This window comes from Microtus oregoni, unplaced genomic scaffold (genome assembly GCF_018167655.1).
Source record: "Microtus oregoni isolate MIOR12 unplaced genomic scaffold, Mior012 000092F_ref0000046, whole genome shotgun sequence".
NCBI classification, from domain to species: domain Eukaryota; kingdom Metazoa; phylum Chordata; class Mammalia; order Rodentia; family Cricetidae; genus Microtus; species Microtus oregoni.
In genome coordinates this window covers 555307-577271 of record NW_024544604.1, presented here as the reverse complement: position 1 = coordinate 577271, position 21965 = coordinate 555307, and the positions used below count along the sequence as shown (strand labels likewise).

The following is a 21965-nucleotide window of genomic DNA, read 5'->3' as shown; positions in this document are numbered from 1 at the left end:
AAAACGTGAGAACGTGGGAAGAGAATAGCAAGAAAACGTGAGAACGTGGGAAGAGAATAGCAAGAAAACGTGAGAACGTGGGAAAGAGAATAGCAAGAAAACGTGAGAACGTGGGAAAGAGAATAGCCAGAAAGCGTGAGAAATGCGGTGCAAAAGATCAATGCAAATCAAGTGTCGTGGCACACGCCTTTAATCCCAGCAGTCAGTAGGCAGGCAGAAACAGCTCTCTGTGAGTTCAAGGCCAACCTGGTCTACAGAGTGAGCTCCAGATCAGCCAGGATTACATAGTAAGACCCTGTTTTAAATTAACTGTAAATTCTAGTGTTTGCATAGAGAAGGGGACATGCATGAGATGAGAGGAACAGGGAGCCTTGGGTCACATATGGGGGGGGGTTGGGACCCGATCTAATTAATATGCATCACTTCCCCAGGAGAAGCTCTGGGGTTTTCATGTTCCCTATCCCAGAGGAAGGAAGTTCTCAGCTCAAGGGAGTTCAAGAGCAGGACAATCAGAATGAGGAACAGGAAGTCTCTGACTGGTACCCTGGCCACACCACATGGGTCATGCCGGGGAGGGCAGGAGTGCTGATACCCCAACTCTGAGGAGTTCACTGCTAGCTCTGCCTTCCCCCACAGGACCCCCTACCTAGATGAGCAGGGAGAGACTCCCCCGAACCCAGTCCCTTTGCCACCTCACCAGCCCCAGAGACACGTAAACGGGCACCACATACCACGTCGGCGTCTGCTGCCCCCAACACCTGCAGGTAAGCAGACAAATGGACCTTATGAAACCCGAAGGGCTAGCAGAACGGAGCAAGGGAGGAATTGCAATGGTTCTTTGCCCACCAGGTCGGAAGCCCTCCTTCACCATCCAGTGTCTGCAACAGCAGCGCAGTTGTGAAGATTTACCCATCCCAGGCACCTACCATCGCGGACAGACCTCAGGACCAGGCAGGGCTCAGGTGAGGAGAAGGGACACTGTGGCCTTCAGGGAGACCACCTCTTGGGCTGAACATTACAAGTATACTACATTTCAGGGACTTCTGAGGAATAGCACACTTAAAGGACCACACATAATCCCCACTGTACTTAGGAAATGGGTTTACGATCTCCAGTTTACAGGTGAGGAAACTGAGGCTCAGAGAAATCTATCCTCCTGTGATCACATAGCTAGTAAGCAGCAAAGCTGACGTTTTAAAAAGACTTAGTACTTGCTTATTCATTTATTAATTTTCGTATGTGTATACATGTCTTCTTGTGTCTATGTGCATGTGAGCATGTGGATACACTCAGCCATGGGGGTGTGCAGAGTTCACAAGAGGGTGTCGGTGTCCTCCTCTATTTGACTCCACCTATTACTTTGAAGTAGGCTTTCACTGAACCGAGGGCTCACATTTTCTTGCCTAGGCTGGAAACCAGCAATCTCCAGTGATTCTCCTGTCTCTGCTCCCCTTGGAGTTAGGGTTAACACCCCCTCCAACACACACACATACACAACTGACATTTAAATCCAGGTTTTTGAGTTGGATATGATGACCATACCTATAATTCTATCACTTCGGAGGTAGGCACAGGAGGATCAGGAATTGGAAGTTCTCCTCGGCTACACACAGAATCAAGGCTAGCCTGGGTCACATGAGACTGTGTTTCAAAAGAATCAAAACAGCTAGATGGGGTAGTTCATGCCTATAATCCCAGCTCTTGGGAGGCTGGTACAGAAGAATTGCTACAAATTTGAGATCAACCTGGGCTACATAGTAAATTATAGGCCTTGATGGTGAAGGGAGGCCACTTGTTCATCCCAGCTGCCCAGAACCAAAATAACCACACAGAAACTGTATTATTTAAATCACTGCTTGGCCCATTAGCTCTAGCTTCTTATTGGCTAACTCTTACATCATAATTTATCCCATTTCTAGTAATCTGTGTATCTCCACGAGGCTGTGGCTTACTGGGTAAAGTTCCCAGCATCTGTCTCCGGTGGCTCCATCACTTCTCTCTGACTCCGCCTTCCTTCTCCCATGCTATAGGCCAAGACAGTTTTCTTTATTAATTAATCAATAAAACCAACACGTAGACAAAAGGACCTCCCACACCACCTTGATAATAAAGTCTCAGATAGATAGATAGATAGATAGATAGATAGATAGATAGATCACACATAATGTGCACAAAGGCTTTCTGTATTATGACATAAACTCAAGTCTGGAGCTGGGGATGGAGCTCAGTGGTGAAGCATTTGTTTGGCATGTTTATGACTCAGTTTGATCCCCACAAATAAAGAAGTCATTTATTTCTCCTCTGAATTACATCCATTCAGTGTAACTGCAGTTGTGTTTATTAGAGAAAAGGGACAGAACTAGACTCTCATACTCACCAATCCTTGCCCCCTCTGGTCTTTGTTCTGATCCAGGGTTCCTGGGCAGCCCCTCCTCAGAAGGGACGGCTGCTATATGCCCCCCTGTTGCTGGTGGAGGATGCCACAGTGGGCGAGGGGTACCTCAACAAATTCAGTGGGCCACTGCGTACCTTCACCTGTCTGCAAGTGCCTGGAGCACATTCAGATCCCAGCCACCCTAAGAGAGGCAGTGCCGACAGTTTGGTGGAGGCTGTGAGTCCCGATGGTTATGGGGGAAGAGGTTGGAGTAGAAGGGTAGAGGTGAGAGCTGGGGAAAGGCAACAAGGAGTGGCCAGATTCTGTGCCAAGCATGTTAAAGCCCCTCTTCTCAGCACACTGTACTTGACCCTGTTCCCCTGAACGCTTCCATTAGCACATCACTTCACAGTGACCACTCTGTTCATTGTGCCATTGGTCAACACTCTTCCTACTTAATCCCCTCCCCAGGTGCTCATCTCTGAAGGCCTAGGTCTCTTTGCCCAAGACCCACGATTTGTGGCCCTAGCCAAGCAGGAGATTGCAGACGCATGTCACCTAACACTGGATGAGATGGACAGTGCTGCCAGTGACCTGCTGGCACAGAGAACCGCCTCCCTTTATAGTGATGAAGAGTCTATTCTTTCCCGCTTTGATGAAGAGGACCTAGGAGATGAGATGGCCTGCGTTCATGCCCTCTAAAGTCTTACCCCTCATCCACTGCTCAATAAACCCCCTGCCCTTCCTTCGCCCAGAAGGAGGCAAGCATTGAGCACACACTGCTGGATTTTGGTGTCTTTGTTCTGGCAGTCTGGGGCAGCCCAGCCGTTTCCATCCATCCCTTATTGCATCCCTGAGCCACTGCCCACACATGAGTATTTCCAGAAACCAGGACAGCTAGGCCTGATTATTCAGCGTCGGGGAAGGAGGGAGGAGGAGGAGAAAGAGACAGAAGCCAAAAAAAAGCTGAAGACAGAGTGGAGGTGGAGGAGAAGGAGGGCACCGGGCAGATAGGGGGAGGGAAGAGAAGAGACACTGGGTATCCGGATAGTAGGAAAGGTCAGCCTGAAGAAGGACAGACTGTACAAGAGTCTTGACAGGGAGAAGGCCTAGAGCTTACAGTTAACCTGGTAACTTAAGCAGAAATGTCCTCATCAATAATTTTGGGGATGTTAAATTGGTATTGTAAGTGTCTCCCATTTCCCATCTTCTGCCTGAGAAAAAGAACAAAAGCCTAAATCCGTTAGTAGAAATTGTAGGTGACAGCAAACAGTGGTGCTTCTAGCTTCAGGGAACCAATGCTGAGCCCCCTTGATCTTCCTGAAACAGCTGAGAGTAACTCTCCTCCCACACAGATGCCTGAGCTCCTCTTTCTGCTTCTGGCTCTGCCTTTGGGGGTCTCATTCATTCAGGGAAAGCTTATCAGGCATTTGGTGTGTGCCAGGTGCCTAGCTGGTTTCCCTCAGGGCACACTAAGGTGGCTTAGACATATGACAAGGTTTATCAAAAGTGGGAGTCAGCTCCCCTCCAAAGGAAGTGCAGGTAGTGTAGTGAATGAGGTCAGATGCGACCGCCCTAAAATGGATCCCGCCCGACTCTTGAAGCAGGAGGGTTCTTATTTGTATCTTTTAGATCAACCAAGCCAGGAAATTTGGGAGGAGCCGCAATCAAAGACTGGATCTCTAAACACACAATTATACTTGCATTGAAACAAAGGTTTAAAGTAATTGGGTTGGTGTATGATAAAAGAGCAAGTTAGGCTGGGCAGTGGTGGCACACGAGGCGCACGCCTTTAATCCCAGCACTCGGGAGGCGGAGGCAGGTGGATCTCTATGAGCTTGAGGCCAGCCTGATCTACAGAGCTAGTTCCAGGACAGGCTCCAAAGCTACAGAGAAACCCTGTCTCGAAAGACCAGAAGGAAAAAAAATCAAGCAGTCTTGAATGCCAGGTTCTAAGATGTCTGCTTTTTATATCAAAAGCATGGGAACTATAGGAAAGAGTTGAGTAAGGTAGTGACATAGTTAACTGTGCATTTGAAATAGATGCTCTGGTGGTATGCTGCGAACAGGCTGGAGGGAAAAGAGTAGAGATGCTAAAATTGGCAGAAGCGATGGTTCCCCTAGCCAGGGAAGTTAACAAGGGGCTTGGTGAGAAGTCAGTGAATTCCAGGACTGTAAAGGAAGTAAAATGAACCATGTCTTGATCCCTGGACTAAGTGCATTATAGTTGACTATCTTTTTTAATATGTATGAAAAGCCTAAATATAATATTTTAAAACATTTTACATGTATAAGGTCAAACAGGAGTAAATATTAGAAAAGAGATTCAAGCAACTGAGAGCCAAAACTCAAACAACTAGGAAGTATCTATTACATACTTGTGCTTTTAGAAATAAATATAGGGGTCAGGCATGGTGGTGCAAGCCTTATTCCTAGCATTCAGGAGGCAGAGTTCAAGGTCAGCCTGGTCTACACAGTGAGTTCCAGAACAGCCGGGGCTATACAGAGAGACGCTGTCTCAAAAAAGTAAAATAAAACAAAATAAATATGAGGGCTAGGGAGATGACTCAGCAGGTAAAAGTGATCGGCATCAAGCCTGAAGACCTGAGTTGGATCCTCAGGACCCAAGAACTGACACTCACAAGGTGTCTGATGATCTCCCCTTGTGCATACACACATACATACAGTAAATAATTCAATGTAAAAAAAGTATAAAAGCCATAGCTAGCTTAGCTATGGTGACACGTGCCTTTAATACCAGCACTTGTGAGGTACAGGCAGGAGAATCTCTGAGTTCAAGGCCAGTCTGGTCTGATCTATAGATTGACAGCCAGGATTGTTATACAGAGAAACCTTGTCTAGAAAAAAAAACAAGAATAAAAAACAAAACAAACAAACAAACAAAAAAGTCAGAGTTAGCATGATAGTACATGCCTATAATTCCAGCATCTGGGAAGTAGAAGAAGGAGAATAAGAAATTTAATGGCTAGCTGTGCCGGGGTGGCGCATGACTTTAATCCCAGCACTCGGGAGGCAGAGGCAGGCAGATGTCTGTGAGTTCGAGACCAGCCTGGTCTACAGAGCTAGTTCCAGGACAGGCTCCAAAGCTACAGAGAAACCCTGTCTTGAAAAATCCAAAAAAAAAAGAAAGAAAGAAAGAAAATAAAAAGGAAAGAAAGAAAGAAAGAAATTTAACGTCATCCTCGAAGTTCAAGGCCAACCTGGACTATGTGAAATTCTACCTCAAAAATAAATAAATAAATAAATAAATAAATAAATAGATGGCATCCATCCAAATGTTTAGACTTTCAAAGATACAGAGAGGTATGGAACGGTGTTCTTTTCCGCTGCTGACAGTGTTATCCATTTTCTTTTATTACCTGTGTAAGCTGATGCACTCATAATTTAGCACTTAGTATCTTAGTGCTTTTTACACACATTTCTTAATGGGAGGTTGGCCATCTTAACCTCAACTATATTTTATCCCTCAGATTTTGTAACATGGCAATCATCACTGACCTTGATGGGCCTAGTTTTAGTATCACAAAAGAGGGTAGTCCATTAAGAGATGGAGGCCCCACACAGTGCCGAGAGAGAGACTACTCTGACAAGCTGTCCTTTCATCTCCAGGCCTGTACTCTAGTGCCCCCCTTCCTTCCCTCCATCTCTCTACCCATACTAAATCAATGCAGTTTTACAAGAAAGAGGGCTTACACACAATCAATGTATTAAAAGAGAGGCCAAGGAAAAAACAAAAGGTGAAGTTCAGAGTTAGAGTAGGCAATAATTTGACCAAGAAAAAGAAAAATTGAGGTGGTTAGAGATTGGGGATGTGCTTAAAAATGCAGATTTTCCAAAAGGAACCCTCTGGACCTTGAACTGTCTTTTAACCTGCAGAGACTCTGAGCATCGCTGATTATTAACTGTGTGACCTTGTGCAAGTCACAATCTCTCCGGAGACTCATTTTCCTCACCCGTAAAAACAGGACTAATAGTCACTGCTATATAGGGATTAAAGGAGTGAACACAGTGTAACAAACACGGCGCTCGGCTTGGCAAAATATTATGGAACTGAGTCGTCCTCCTATCCCCAGACCGCTACCTATGCTTTCTGAAAGGACCCTACACTTTAAGATTTACGGATTCCAGCCTCCAAGATGGAATGGCTGCAGGCGAGCTGGGGGGGGGGGGATGAGGGGGTACCGTGGTGCGCAGGCGCTTGCCCGAAAGAGAGACAGAGTGAGAGGGGCGGGGCTGCCGCCGACTGGGCTGTTCCGACGATCGCGCGCCGCCCCCGCCGCGCCCCGCGCCCGCCCTTGCTAGCAGGCACCTTCCGCCCCCTGCATTGCTGATGCTGCTTCTGGCAGACATGGACGTGGTGAATCAGGTATGCGCTTCAGCACCATGGATAGAGCCCAGCGCAGGCTGGAGCCCTGGTGGCTATGGCCCTTCCAACCCTAAGAGGTGTTGGCCAGGGTAGCGGGATGCGGTCACTGGGGACTAGGATGGAATTGGGGGGTCTGCAGCAGGCTAGGGGAGGGAGGGAGGTGGAGAAAAGGAGTGCGCTTTTTTGCCGCATCGAGGACTATCCTCACTGCCGCAGAGGGGGCCGCCAGAGCCCCATAAGAACTGTCGGTGGGGAGAAAGAGGGGAGCCCGGGTCTAGGAAGAGGGCAAAGGGGTAGGGAGGGGGAAATGAAAATAAGACTTGGGGGGCTGCAGATGAGCTAGGAAATAGAGCGACAGAAGGTGTGGGGGCGGGGTGGGGAAGGGCTGGCATCCGCCCCTCCCAGAGATTTCACCCCGTAGATGACCACCCTTCTGTCCCCCAGCAGATCTAGGGGGACGAACCGATTTTGCCTCTCCAAAGCCCCCAGGCTCCTCATTCCCAGCGCATATCCAGTGAATCCATGCCCCAGCTCTCCCCCACCTTAATCATTCCAGACCATCTCCGCCATCTCCTTCTTCTTCATCGCCTCAGAACTGGCTTCCTCCCTAACCAGTAGCGACCCCTCCCCACCCGCATCGCCTCAGACACAAGCACCATCCTCTGACTCACGTTTACCACTGCAGACCCCTCCCCTATGCTGTTGTGACTCACCTTCATCCCTCGGCGCCCCCTCCCCCACTCGAATGAACCCCATCTTCTTCCACTCAACCTTTTCCCCTTTTCCCTTTCTGAGTCACCTTTAAGCAGCTCAGACTCGCCTTCCCTAACTAGTCTGGACCCCATCTATTTTCTACCCCCGACCTCTGCCGTGTGACTCATCAGCTCACACTTCACCACCCCTGAACCCTGGGGTTTTTTTTCTGAGACCCTGGTGTTTACTCCTTCCCCAAAGTGTCATTTTCTCCTCCTCACTCCCTCTCCATATGTCACCTACTTCTAGGGGTCACATGCCCTATCTCCAGGGATCAATGCTTGGCAGCCTGGCCCCTCACCTCTGTATTCCCCACCACCTCCCTCCCCCACTGTTTTTCTCCTCAGCTGGTGGCTGGGGGTCAATTCCGGGTGGTCAAGGAGCCCCTTGGCTTCGTGAAGGTGCTGCAGTGGGTAAGTGTGGTCTGGGTTGTGGGGTGGGTGGAGTGCAAGGAGAAAGGGTGGTAATGGGGTCCTGAAGAGCAGGGGTGCTGGAGGATCAGGGAGCCAGACAAGAACTGGAGTGGAAGAAGATGAGGGAATTGAACTCTAGAGTAAGGTACCAGGGGTTTAAGGGACAGGGAACAGATAGGCTATGATGTCACATAAGGCCGAGGGTACCCCTGTTGTGGAGTGACAGATTGTGACGTCCTACCTCCTCTCTTGAACTAAAGGAGGGAGGGATGGGAGGTGGAGCCTGAAGCCGACTGCTGAGAGAGAGAGAGAGAGAGAGAGAGAGAGAGAGAGATGCAAAATCAGAAAAATCCAGAGACAGTGAAGGAGACAGAGAATGAGAGGCAGGGAATGGTAGAGACAGTGATGTAAATGCCAAGAAAAAAAGAGATGAGAGCCAGAGAACTGGACATGAGGCAGAAAAATGTGGTAGGGGAAAGAAAGGCACATACAGATAGATGGACACCCAAAAGAGAAAACAGAGAGCAACATACAGAAATGGGCACAAGGGAGACGGGGAACCATAGAGACTTTGTGGCAGGCAGAGCAGAACAGACAGGCAGACCAAGAAACAAGTGTGTAGAGACATACAGTCATACACAATGAAGAGAGAGAGAGAGAGAGAGAGAGAGAGAGAGAGAGAGAGAGAGGATGGGGAAGAATATGCATAGAAACACAGATATTGAGAGAAAGAGATGCAAAAGACAAAGATGCAATGAGTGACAGAAGAGAAGAGAAAAGGAAAGGGGAGAAGGGACAGGGGGAAGGGAAGGAAGGGGAGGGGGAGAAGCCAGAGCACCCAGAGGTAAAAGCAGTGACACAAGGAGAGAGAAACAGTCACACCCTTGTAATCAGCTTGTGCTAGGACCCGGTGAACCCTGATTAGGGGGGTAGGGGTGGGGACCTCTCCATCTGCTGCTGCCTCTGCTGCCCCCCTCAATCTGTCCAGAGGAGGGCACTCCCTCCCACATGCATACAGGCTCACTACAGCCATCCCCTTCCCTGCTACCCAAGGTCTTTGCCATCTTCGCCTTTGCTACATGTGGCAGCTACAACGGAGAGCTTTGGCTGAGCGTGGAGTGTGCCAACAAGACGGAGAGTGCCCTCAACATCGAAGTTGAATTTGAGTACCCCTTCAGGTGTGCCCCTGCCCTGGTATCCTGAGACCTGGGAGAGGCAGGGCCGGGGTGAGGGTGGGTCTGAACAATCCTTCCCCATGACCTTTGCACAGCACACACAGGTCACGGCCACTGGGATCACTGCCCGTGTGCTGAACACCTACTGTGTAACTGGCACTGCCCCTGATCTCTAGGACAATGTGATGTGCAAGACAGACACAGGGTGTCACCCTCTCTAGCTATATTCTGGGGGGGGGGAATACAAGACAGGAAATAAGTACGATTCATAAGCAAATGGCAAAGTTGGGGCTGTAGTGCAGTGGTAGGGAGCTTGCACAGCCTTGGCACGGCACTGGGATACAGAGAGAAAGAGAGCTACATGTGTATAAACACATATGTGTACACTTGAATGCGGTAAATGCTCAATTAATGTTCATTGCTGGGTGTGGTGGCAAATGCTTGTAATCCCAGCACCTAGGAGGCTACGCCAGAAAGATTGTGGTGAGTTCCGGGCTACCCTCAGATCCAAAGTGAGGTCTTGTCTCAAAATAAGGGGAGTGCAATGGCTCAGCAGGTAGAGGCCCTTGCCACTAAGCCTGACAACTTGACTTTGATCGCTAAGTCACATGTGGTAGAAAGAAAGAATAGACTCCCTGCAAATCATTCTCTGACCTCCACACATGAGCTGTGACAAACATACACTTACATACATGTGGGCATGTACACGCTAAATACAATTTTTAAAAGACATATTTTAAAATAAGGCTAGTTAACATTATTTACTTCTCAACGTGCTGGAGTTTAACCGGGACTAAAGCAGATCAAATTCCCAGTCCTCGTGACTCTCCATTAGAACAAACAAAAGGGGATAACTATTGATGCAGATAAATACTAGAGGCATATTTTCATGCAGGGGTTTGGCTAGAAAATAATGGGGATGCTGTATAGATATGGAAAATCATGGGACCAAATTAGAGGTTCCCGATGTTTACTGAGGCCCGAACATGTGGCAGGCATTGTGCTAGGTGTCAGGTGTACATGTGTACGGACAAGCTGGAGGAACTGCTACATCTTAAGGATGGGGACACAGACCCACAGTTTCGCTTGACTTTCCTTGATGACTGAAGCAAATCATGTCACAGTTTGAGTCTCAAGTTCCTTGTTTGTAAACAGAGATAATAATATTGATGCTCCACAAGGGGATGGGACATCTTCACTAATTCAATACTTGTAAAGCACTCAGTGCAGTGTCTGAGACCAAGAAGTGCTCTGCATGTGCTTGTTAAGTGTAAGAAATCAGATTTAGGAACTTGGCGAAGAATTGGGAGTTGGGCAACACCAAGGGTAAATGGAGGCCTAAAAGATCACACAGTTGGGAGAGGGAAGCCAGCTCGGGTCCTGACCAGTGATAGAAACAGGAGATGGCAGCAGAGCATGACCGAGAGAGACAGAGAGCAGTCAGAGCTATTCAGATTCACGTAAGCCACGGAGAAAAGAGTTTGGGGACTGAGGGTGTAGCTCAATAGCAAAGCACTTGTCTAGCATGCCTTGGGTCCCATCTCAAGTACCTTGGAGAAGGGGGAAGCACACACATGATGTTTGGGGGGTGGGGGTGAGGGGTAGTTGGCAGCATAAGAACCAGCCTTTTGGGAATTCCCTAAAGGCCACAGAAGCCCTCTATGAATCCCCCACCCCCACCCCAGCATCTTCCATGCTTGGGATCTCTGCTATAGGAGACACCAGTTCTATTTGTTCAGTCCTAGGAGCCAGTCTCCAACCTGAGGCCAGAGCTGTGGGCTCCCAGGCCAGTTCTATTCTGCCCACACATGAGGCTTTCCCCATCACAGCACAGGGAAGGCCTTTGACTCAGAACACCTTCCCAGTCTGCCCTTCACACAGCCTGTTCCAATATCCCTCTACTCTTCGGTCTTTTCCTATTTCACAGCTGTTGGGCATCTCTGCCACGCATACATTTTTTTTTTATCTCAGGGACCTAAAAAGAGTCTCTAAAAAGAGAAAAGCGTCAACATGATTTAGGAGGAGATGGGATTCATACAGCAGCTCTGTCCTTCCTCTACTAGCTGAGTGACTATACAATCAAATGCACTTCTCTAAGCCTGTTCCCATCTCTGTGCTTCACCCTAAAAACACTGCTCAAGAACCTAATTGGTGCCATCTCTGTTCCAGACCCTTGGGATCTGTCAATAAATGAAAAAGGAATAAGCCCGGCCCCCTCATAGTTACAGGGGAAAAAAATCAAGGGAAAATAGTAAATCCCAAGCTGGGGAGCTAGCTCTGTCAGTAGAGTGCTTGTCTTACAGGTGTGAGGACTTGAGCTTGACCCCCAGAACCCACATTAAACAAACCCAGCATAATGGCTTGTGTCAGAATCCCTGGCACACCGTGGACAGCCAACTTAGGGTAATTGGTGAGTTCCAAGACAGAAAGAGACCCTGTTTCAAAAAGAGGGGTGATGGTACCTGAGGAACAACACGTGAGGTTAAAATTTGTCTGTCACAAATCTGTGCAATTGCATACACACCAACAAATGTGCACCTGCACACACACGCACATCCAAACACAAACACACACATGCATAAGGTCCTATGTTCAATCATCAGCACCAAAAAGGTTTTAAAAGTGTGATGGGGGAAGTCTTTAATGAGAAGGTGATTCTTAAGCAAAGTCTGAAGGAGCTGGAAGAATAAGACATGAGGCCAGGCCTTGGTGGCACACACCTTTAATCTGAGCACTAGGGAGGCAGAGGCACGTAAATCCCTGTGAGTTCAAGGCCAGCCTGGTCTACAAGAGCTAGTTCCAGGACAGCTAGGACTGTTACACAGGGAAATCCTGTCTCGAAAAACAAACATACAAACAAAAAAAGAATAAGACATGAAGCTATGTTAAGGAAGGGCATGCTTACATGCTCTTCCAAAGGGCTGAGAAACAACAAGGGGAGAGCATGCCTGTTAAAGAGAGCACGTAGCCAATGCAAAGACCCTAGAGTAAAAAGATATGATACCTGGTATGTTCTAGGACAAACTCAGAAGCAGAAGTGCCTGGGTTGCAGTGGGGGAGGGATACCACATATCTTACCAGGATGCTTTCAGCAACTAATGGTACATTGTCAATGCTCAGTACATGGTCATTTCCTCCTCTTCCTGGGACCTCGAAACAATCTGGGAGACCCATGGTTGGGAAGGTGAGAAAGGGATTCTTAGAGTCTCGGCCCCATCTACACACCTCTCTCTTCAGGCTGCACCAGGTGTACTTTGATGCACCCACCTGCAAAGGAGGCACCACCAAGGTCTTCCTAGTTGGAGACTACTCCTCGTCAGCTGAATTCTTTGTCACCGTGGCTGTGTTTGCCTTCCTCTATTCCATGGGGGCCCTGGCTACCTACATCTTCCTGCAGAACAAGTACCGAGAAAACAACAAAGGACCCATGATGGTGAGTCCCCACAGCTGATGGCATGCATTGACCAAGGACATGAGGCTGCATGAGGCTCACAAGCCAAACCGACTCCAAGACAGGCCCATTGCCAAGCAGCCCAACACTGCTGTTGTCTCCATGACTCGACAGTGGGCATCTGGTTTGTGAAGCCATAAAGTCATAGAGAAATACACACAGCCCACACGGAATGCCAGGCCGGCCCACAACCTGACCCTACTATCTTTCACACAGTCACAGAGACTAGATCAAAGGAAGTTCACTGTGACAGAAATACATGTCACCCTGCCACACAGACACTGATTCCTACACAGAGATATTCTCACACCCTCATCCCAGACATAAAATGACACATATTCCCACATGCAAATAAAAGCGGTAAGACACACTTCTCAGAGATTCAGAAGCATCCCACAGACTTAGTTCCTCCCTCAACATCCGCACCCACACAGCACACTCCCACAGTTTCTGTATCATACACACTCACAGGAACTCAAGCTGAACACACTGGGAGCTTCTGGGCTGCAAAGGCAGAAGAGAGGCAGGCCTCTTCTAGAGGACCCCTCCCACAAAAGCGTGTCACCTCAAAAGGGCTGGGGGCTCAACTTGAAGCAGTCCATTCACAGTGACATCTTCCTCACCCCTGCCTAGGACTTTCTGGCCACGGCCGTGTTTGCCTTCATGTGGCTAGTTAGCTCATCTGCTTGGGCCAAAGGCCTGTCCGATGTGAAGATGGCCACGGACCCAGAGGACATTATCAAGGGGATGGCTGTGTGCCGCCAGGCAGGGAACACGTGCAAGGACCAGAGGGACCCTGTGACTTCAGGACTCAACACCTCAGTGGTAAGCCCTGGGAAGCTGGCTGGGTGGGAAGAGAAAAGCTGAAGGACACAGTCTGGGATGGACAGTGGTGGAGACCGAAGATGAGAGGAGAGTCAGGAGATCCATGGGGGCTCCCAGGAGGAGGCATGCCAACAAAAACAGGCTGAACAATGATAATCATTAGGATAGCACACGCTGTCTGTCCCCCATTGGGGGGGGGGGAATGAGGCCCTTCAGATTAGGCCGGGACACCTGGACCCAGCCCAGTATGGTTAAATCTCCTGAAACTCAGTATCCTCCCAGGACTTGTTTCGGAAACTGCAAAAGAAAAAACGGTCTTGAAATGGTTCCCGTCTTGGACGCCCCCTACTGGCTAGAATCAGTCTGAACATAAATCCTGTCACTTGCAAGCTCTGTGACCTACAGCTAGCGACAAACCTTTGGGGGATCATTTTGAGCATGTAATTGAAGGCTAATAATGATAGGTCCTGCTCCAAAGCTGAGTTCTCACTGAATTCACAAGACACAAAGTGCTTAGGAAACAACCTGACACAATATCGCATCCTATATCACTATTGCAGATGCTAAAATTTGAACCATTCTTTCCTGCCTCTTGTTGTGTTATCTTGGGTAACTTAGTCTCTGAGGACTTGACTTTAAAATAAACATAACAAGGCTGGAGAGGAGGCTCAGTGGTTAAGATCACCGGCTGCTCTTCCAGAGGACGCAGATTCGAGCCACATGGCAGCTCACGCCTGTCTGTAACTCCCGTTCCAGGGGATCCGACACCCTCACGCAGACATACATGCAGGCAAAACACCAATACACATAATTTTTTTAAAATTTAATTAATTAAAATAAATAAATAAAGTGGACATATCAAGGGTTGAAGAGATGGCTCAGTGATAAAGAGTACTTGCTGCTCAGCTGGGCAGCAGTGGTGCACGCCTTTAATCCCAGCACTCGGGAGGCAGAGGCAGGCGGATCTCTGTGAGTTCGAGGCCAGCCTGGTCTACATACAGATCGCGTTCCAGGACAGCCAAGGCTACACAGGGAAACCCTGTCTCAGGGGAGGGTTGCAGGAGGATGAGGAACACTCGCTGCTTTTGCAGAGCACCGAGATTCAATTCCTAGCACCCACACTTTGGCTCTGACCCCTCCATAATCCTAGTTCCAAGGAACTTGTACCCTCTCTGATCTTCTCAAGGGCCAGGCATGCAGGTGGTATGCATGCTTATGTGTGGCCAAAACGCTATATCCCTAAATGAAATTTGAAATCTGGGGCAGGAAGACTGGTGAAAGTTTGAGACTCTGGGTTATATAATGAGTTCCAGGATAGCCTAGGATGCAGAGTAAGATCTTGTCTCAAAAAAAAAAAAGAAAAGAAAAGAAACTAAAAATACTAAAAATAAAATGGGATATCCACTGGGTGTAGTGATGCATGTGTGTAGTCTCAGCTACCAGACAAGTAGAGACAGAAGATCAAGCACTTGAGCTCAGGAGTTCTGGGCCAACCTGGGCAACATTTCAAGGCTATTTCAGAAAAAGAATAAAATAAAATGTAGGTTTTACTTCCTGTCCAAACATGGAACTTTAAGTGAACTAATATTGTTTAAGGTACTCAGAAGAGGGTTTGACATATAGTAAATGGCATATAGCATTTTGTTTTTTAAAGTATTTTATGTGTTTGATATATATATTTTTTTTAATGTTTGTTTATTTATTTATTTATTATGTATACAATATTCTGTTTTGAGTGTATGCCTGCAGGCCAGAAGAGGGCACCAGATCTCATTACAGATGGTTGTGAGCCACCATGTGGTTGCTGGGAATTGAACTCAGGACCTTTGGAAGAGCAGGCAGTGCTCTTAACCTCTGAGCCAACTCTCCAGCCCCCTGTGTTTGATATATTTATTTATAATTTTAAATTGTTTTTCTTTAAGAGCATATACTTTGCTAGGCATGGTAGCATATATCTTTAGTCTCAGCATTTGGGAGCAGAGGCATATGGATCTCTGTGAGCTTGAGGCCAACCTGGTCTACATAATGAGTTCCAGGTCAGCTAGAACTACACAGAGAAACCCTGTCTAAAAACAACCAAAACAAAACAAAAAAAACATTTATTTAGAGTCAGAAATGTTAATACATACCTGTAAACTGAGCACTTAAAACACTAATTTTTTAAAAAGATTTATTTTTTTCGTATGAGTATTTTGCTTACACGTGTGTATGTGTACCACTTTTATTCTTGGTGCCTGTGGAGGTTAAAAAGAGGGTGTCAGAAGCCAGACATAATGGTGCAGGTCTTTACTCCCAGCACTCAGGAGGCAGAGGCAAGTAGATCTCTGTGAGTTCGAGGCCAGCCTGGTCTACAGAGGGAGTTCAGATAGCCAGGGCTACACAGAGAAGCCTTGACTCGAAAAAGCTTAAAAAAGAAGAGAGTGCAGATACCCTAAAACTGGAGTTATGCGTGTTTGTGAGCCATCATGTGGGTGCTGGAAATTGAACTGAGCCTAAATCCTCTTAACACTGAGCTATTATTCCACCCCCAGGGCTAATTTAAAGCCAGACTAGCCTACATAGTGAGCTCCAAGCCATCCTGGGGTAAATGGACAAGTTCCTATATTAAAAACAAAAATCAAATGAGCACACCATGTCTCTTGCACTTTCAAACACAGACACACACACACAAACACTATAAATAAATGAATTTAATAAAAAGTAAAGCCACCAGGCAGTGGTGGCACATGCCTTTAATCTCAGCACTCGGGAGACAGAGGCAGGTGGATCTCTGTGAGCTCGAGGCCAGCCTGGTCTATTGAGTGAGTTCCAGGACACGCTCCAAAGCTACACAGAGAAACCCTGTCTTGATAAATAAATATGAGAGAGAGAGAGAGAGAGAGAGAGAGAGGAGAGAGAGAGGAATGAAACCAAGGATATTTGTTTAGTAAAAGGTGAAAGATTTATACGATCTGAAGAGAAACCAGAGTATAAGGATATTTGTTTAAAAAGTAAAAGAAAACAGGGGACTGGAGAGATGGCTCAGTGGTTAAGAACACTTACTGCTTTTCTTAAAAATAGCAGTTCAATTCCTATCGCTCGGGAGGCAGAGGCCAGCTCAGCCTGCATAGTGAGTTCCAGGACTGCCAGTAAAACCCTGTCTCAACAACCACAAGAAGCATTTGGGAGGCAGAGGCAGATATGAGTTCAAGGCCAGCCTAGTCTACATAACAAATTCCAGGACGGCCAGAACTACATAGAGAGAACCTGTCTCAGAAAAAAAAATTATATATATATATATATATATATATATATATATATATATATAAAATATGAGGAAGAGGAGGGCTGCTTGTTCGGCCCGGCTGCCCAGAACCAAAATAATCACACAGAAACTGTATTAATTAAAACACTTCTTGGCCCATTAGCTCTAGCTTTTTATTGTCTAACTTTTTTTTTTTGATTTTTCGAGACAGGGTTTCTCCGTAGCTTTTGGTTCCTGTCCTAGAACTAGCTCTTATAGACCAGGCTGGCCTCGAACTCACAGAGATCCTCCTGCCTCTGCCTCCCAAGTCCTGGGATTAAAGGCCTGTGCCACCACCGCCCGGCTTATTGGCTAACTCTTAACACTAATTTAACCCATTTCTATTGATCTGTGTATCACCATGTGACAGTGGCTTACCAGCAAAGATTTGGCATATTTGACTCTGGAGGCTCCATGGTGTCTCCCTGACTCTACCTTCTTTCTCCCAGAATTCATTCTAGTTTTCCCCTCCTACCTAAGTTCTGCCCTATCAACAGGTTGAGGCAGTTTCTTTATTCACTAATGGTAATCACACCACATAGAGGGGACTCCCGCATCATATTTTATACATGTACATTTCTATGTTTTATACATAAGCATCTGTGCTAATTTGTACATACATGTGTTTACAAACATCAATTAGTGTTTATTTAAAATGTATACTTATATATTTTGCAAATTTAAGTTTATTATATTTTGTATATGTATAAACATGTATACTTAATAAGTGTGTACCTAAATACATTTTTTAAATTATGTTTTTCTTCTTTTGAGGCAGGGTCTGTCTACATGGCCCTGGTTGTCCTGGAACTCACTGTGTAGACCAGACTGGCTTCAAGCTCACAGAGATCCATCTGCCTCTGCCTCCTCAGTACTGGGATTAAGTCTTGCACCACCCCTGCCCTAAAAATTAGTTGTTTGAGGCTCTCATGTAGCCCAGGAAGGCCTCAAACTATGTAAGGAGCTAAAGCTAGCCTTGAATTGATTATCCCGTCTCCAGCTCCCTAGAATTACAGTTGTGGGCCACCAGGCCCAATAAATACTTGTACATCTAAATTCTAACTAATGTCCCAGTCCCAAATTTTTCTGTACACTGATAGTCACAGAGACTCAGGAATTTAAGCCCTCAAAATGCCCATTCCTGTTCGCTCAGCCTTAAAATCCCCGGGGCTGCCAAGGTAATGAATGGGTGAGGGACAACAGCTTGGCCTTGTCTCCCTGCAGGTGTTTGGCTTCCTGAACCTGGTCCTCTGGGTTGGCAACCTATGGTTCGTGTTCAAAGAGACAGGCTGGGCCGCCCCATTCATGCGCGCACCTCCAGGCGCTCCGGAAAAGCAGCCAGCCCCTGGGGATGCCTATGGCGATGCCGGCTACGGACAGGGCCCCGGAGGATATGGGCCCCACGACTCCTACGGGCCTCAGGGTGGTTACCAACCCGACTACGGGCAGCCAGCGGGTGGCGGTGGCGGTGGCTACGGGCCTCAGGGCGACTATGGGCAACAAGGCTATGGCCCACAGGGAGCGCCCACCTCCTTCTCCAATCAGATGTAATCTGGTGAGTGATGGATGGACGGATGCGGCAGGAAGGGACAAGAAATGAAACTTGAAGGAACCAATAGACAGGCAAAACTACAAAAAAAGGGGGAGGGGGAACGAACGCGGAAAATCTAGCCAATGGGCAGAGAGCAAGAGAAGGAAGGGGCAGGAGCAGCGTTCAGAGTAACCAATGAATGGAGTGTAGGAGCACTTGCGCAGTGGAGAGTCAAGGAAGTAGTGCAGTTTCCAGGTAGGGAAGGGGAGGTGGGTCTTCGAAATGATTGATAAACTAATAGAAGATAAAGCGGATAGATGGAGGAAGGTAAGCACGGTGGGGTTTGAGGGTTACCAGCACACGAGCAGGATGTAGATCTGCTGCTCCCTCTCCTTAACTCTTGTAGTGAAAGAAACGCTGTGGAATTTCAAATGAAGAAAAAGGGAAGAGCAGGGGCCTTGGAAACATACATATGCCTTCTTGTTGGGCCATAAAAGAAATGAATGCCTGGCGTGATGGAGCACATATACAATCCCCGCACTTGAGAGGCTGAGGCACGGGGATTGCAAGTTCTTGAGTCCTGTTTGGTCTCTATAACCAGATCCTGTCTCAGAGAGAAAGGTGACATCACCTAGATGGGAATAGATTTGCTAGTGGGTGAGCCAGGTTGGAGAGTCTTCTAAAGCAGCTCACATTTAATCAAAAAGTCCTTGGCCGGGTGTGGTGGGCCCAGTGCCTTTAATCCCAGTACTGGAGAGACAGAGAGAGGCGGGGCTCTGTAAATTCAAGACCAACCTGATTTACAAGGCAACAACTTCCAGGTCACTCAGGACCAGACTTTCCATTTTTCACATTCATCTTCCCTCTTCGCAAGAGCCTAGTCTATCTCATTTACAACCTGTTCCACCCGCAGCGTCCGTGAGGATTCGGCTAGGCCACTGTCCTCCTAAATTCAGAAATCGCTGTCCTGTTTTCAGAAGCCGGTTGTAACATCTCACTAAAAGGCAACCATTTTCCAGAGTGGTCACAAGACCCACACATGCTGCACAGATGGCTTTGTCTTTTCTGTATGGTCTATGTTATTTTTGAGACCAGGTCTCCTGGAGCTCATGCTGGCCTGGAGCTCATTGTGTTAGCTAAGGATGACCTTGAATTCCTGATTGTGCCTCCACCTCCCTGTTTTGCTAGGGTCCCACTAATGTAGCCCAGGCTGGCCTCAAACTTGTTTTCCTCATGCCTCTGCCTCCTGAATTCTGGGGTCACAGGCATATACCTCCAACTCCATAATCAGTGATTATTTGTCTAAAACAAATCCTCCTATTATCTCTCATCACACCCTGTGTTTTTCCATATCACAATTTTATTTTTTTAAAAAAAATATTTATTTACTTATTATGTATACAATACTCTGTCTGCAGGCCAGAAGAGAGCACCAGACCTCTTTACAGATGGTTGTGAGCCACCATGTGGTTGCTGGGATTTGAACTCAGGATCTTTGGAAGAACAAGCAATGCTCTTAACCACTGAGCCATCTCTCCAGCCCCCATATTGCAATTTTAATTGCTAATTTATGGTTCATGACTGTATTCCACTAGATTGGAGGTATAATCAAGGCTCATTCATGCTATACACACATCACTTAGAGCACTTCTTAAAAATGATTTTATTTTTGTTTGATTATGTATATGTGTGTGAGTATGTGCGTGTGAGTTCAAGGAGCCCAGGAGAAAGGTCAGATTCCTTGGAGCTGAAGTTACAGATGGTTGTGACCCATCCAATGTGTGTGCTGGGAGTCAAATGTGGGTCCTCTGAAAGAGCGGCAAGCTCTCTTAGCTTCTGAGCCATCTCTACAGCCTCACTTAGAGAATTTTTTGTTCTTGGGTGACAGGTCAGTACATAGCATTGGCTATCTTGGGACTTACTCTGTAGACCAGGCTAGCCTTGAGCTCACAATGATCCACCTGCCTCTGTCTTCTGAGTGCTGAGATTAAAGGTGTGCGCCACCATGCCTGGCCTCTTATTTTATATTAGGTGATTCCCTAATACGTCCTGTTCATCTTGTGAGGCTTGTCTCCCCTAATAATGATGTAAGCCTCACCAAGATAGGGTTACTTACTTTGATTTTCAACAGTGACTACAATAGTGCTGAAAAATGGGCTTTTTTGATTAGGAGAGAGGACCTCAACTGTTCCTTTGGTGCCCAGTTTGAGCAAGGTTGGTAATATCTTTGTCGTGAGAACAGCTAGAATGAGGCTGATTCCAGAGCTGTTAGAGAAGAAAACATGCCAGGCAGAAGAAAAAGTGTTGTGGCCCAATCCCTCCCTGGGGATGTCACCCTCACGTGTAGGGCACCACCCTCATCTGGACTTCTCCTTTCTGTGGCTTTTGTCTCTACAGGTCAGTGAAGCCCACGAAGACCCCATGGGTGGGCAAGAGCTCAAGAGAAGACCTGCCCCCCTTCCTATTCCCATACCCTAGGTCTCCACCCCTCAACCCAGGAGACCCTAACTGTCTTTGCTGTTTATATATATATATTATATTATATATAAATATCTATTTATCTGTCTGAGCCCTACCCTCACCCACTTCTCCATGCACTAGGGGCCCAGTCCTGAATGGGCTCCTCCCTTATCCTGACCTTGCATTCCTCAGCCCCTCTCTGTTCCCTAGCCCTGTCCCTTGAGGTAAGAGGACTCTAGAAAGGGGACAGGAAGGGGACCAGACCTTGGCTGCATGGGGAGGGTCAATGTGACTTTTCCTTTACTTGTCTCCCTCTGCTCCTCTTGACTCTCTAGCCTTGGTTCCTCCAGCATTGCCTGAACAGAAGCTTGAATGGAAATCCAACCCCAAGAGTAGGACAGCAGATTGGGTGGGGATACAGGATATGGGTGAACCAGGTGGAGAGATGGGAGGAGCTCTGGAGAGTCAGCAGAGAGCTGGGTTCCAGACATACTAGACACTAGACATGGAGCCTTTTAGGGAAATGGTGTCCTACAGCATTCTGGAATGGGGTTAGAAGGGACCCAAGGGAGCGGTTTTAGGAGGGGCGTGGCTTTAACATCCAGTGGGCTCCAGAACGAGCCAGCTTGGGTTGGAACCAGCATCTCTAGGAGTGTATATTGAAACATGCAGGAGTCTGTGTTTGATTCAAAAGAGCTTGAGCAAGGCTAGAACTGGGGTTCAGGAGTGATGTAGGCTTGAGAGGAGGTCCTGTCAGGGTTATGAAGGGTATGAGGAGTGTGTGATGGTCTCGAAGGGAAGCCCTTCCTGTCGTGGGGCAGCAAAGAAAATATGTTTTCAACGGAGTAGGGTTCAAGCAGTGGGGGTGGGGGGCCATAGTTAGGAGCCATGAGACGAGTTTTGTTAAACGCAGGAGAGAGAACACACCTGGCACCCTGGGAATTGAGGTAACCTGGGAAGAGCCAAGTTATCGTGGTTTGGAGGGTGAAGGGTGGGATCTAGAGAGAAATGTCCCTTGCTCACCTCCTCAAGAGACAGCTAGATAATCAGAGGACAGAGTCTACAGGTCTGTGGGGCTGACCCACCCTCTTCCCCTTTCTCTACCCTCTCCCTCCACACTCCCCTCTGCCCCGGAATACTTGGAGGCTGGGTCTGGAGCCCCCATCCTGTACCCTCTGCTGTGTCTGTGATGTTGGTAGTGCCTGTGATCGTGTGTTGCCATTTTGTCTGACTGTGGCCCTTTCCTCTTCCCTCCAGACCCCCCACTTTCCTGTGCCCTTCGGTATTGTTTGAAGACACCCTCCCCGAGGAAA

At 47.5% G+C, this 21965-nt stretch overlaps 2 protein-coding genes across 2 annotated transcripts in view; both read left to right on the top strand.

The window, feature by feature from the left end:
* LOC121442677 (voltage-dependent L-type calcium channel subunit alpha-1F-like) overlaps positions 1 to 3102 on the top strand; it is a 28186-nt gene extending 25084 nt beyond the window's left edge. The window contains 5 exon segments of the mRNA XM_041644288.1: positions 432 to 539; positions 637 to 764; positions 850 to 962; positions 2414 to 2611; positions 2846 to 3102. Of these exon segments, the coding sequence (XP_041500222.1) occupies positions 432 to 539; positions 637 to 764; positions 850 to 962; positions 2414 to 2611; positions 2846 to 3076 (778 nt within the window). The 3' untranslated portion in view covers positions 3077 to 3102.
* Positions 3103 to 6636: 3534 nt separating this feature from the next.
* Positions 6637 to 20701, top strand: LOC121442685 (synaptophysin-like). The gene is made up of 7 exons (XM_041644297.1): positions 6637 to 6761; positions 7862 to 7927; positions 8981 to 9105; positions 12340 to 12535; positions 13187 to 13378; positions 17886 to 18216; positions 20590 to 20701. Exons 1-6 carry the CDS (start codon positions 6726 to 6728, stop codon positions 18210 to 18212), a joined length of 942 nt encoding a protein of 313 aa, XP_041500231.1. The 5' UTR covers positions 6637 to 6725; the 3' UTR covers positions 18213 to 18216; positions 20590 to 20701.
* The last annotated feature ends 1264 nt before the right edge of the window (positions 20702 to 21965 follow it).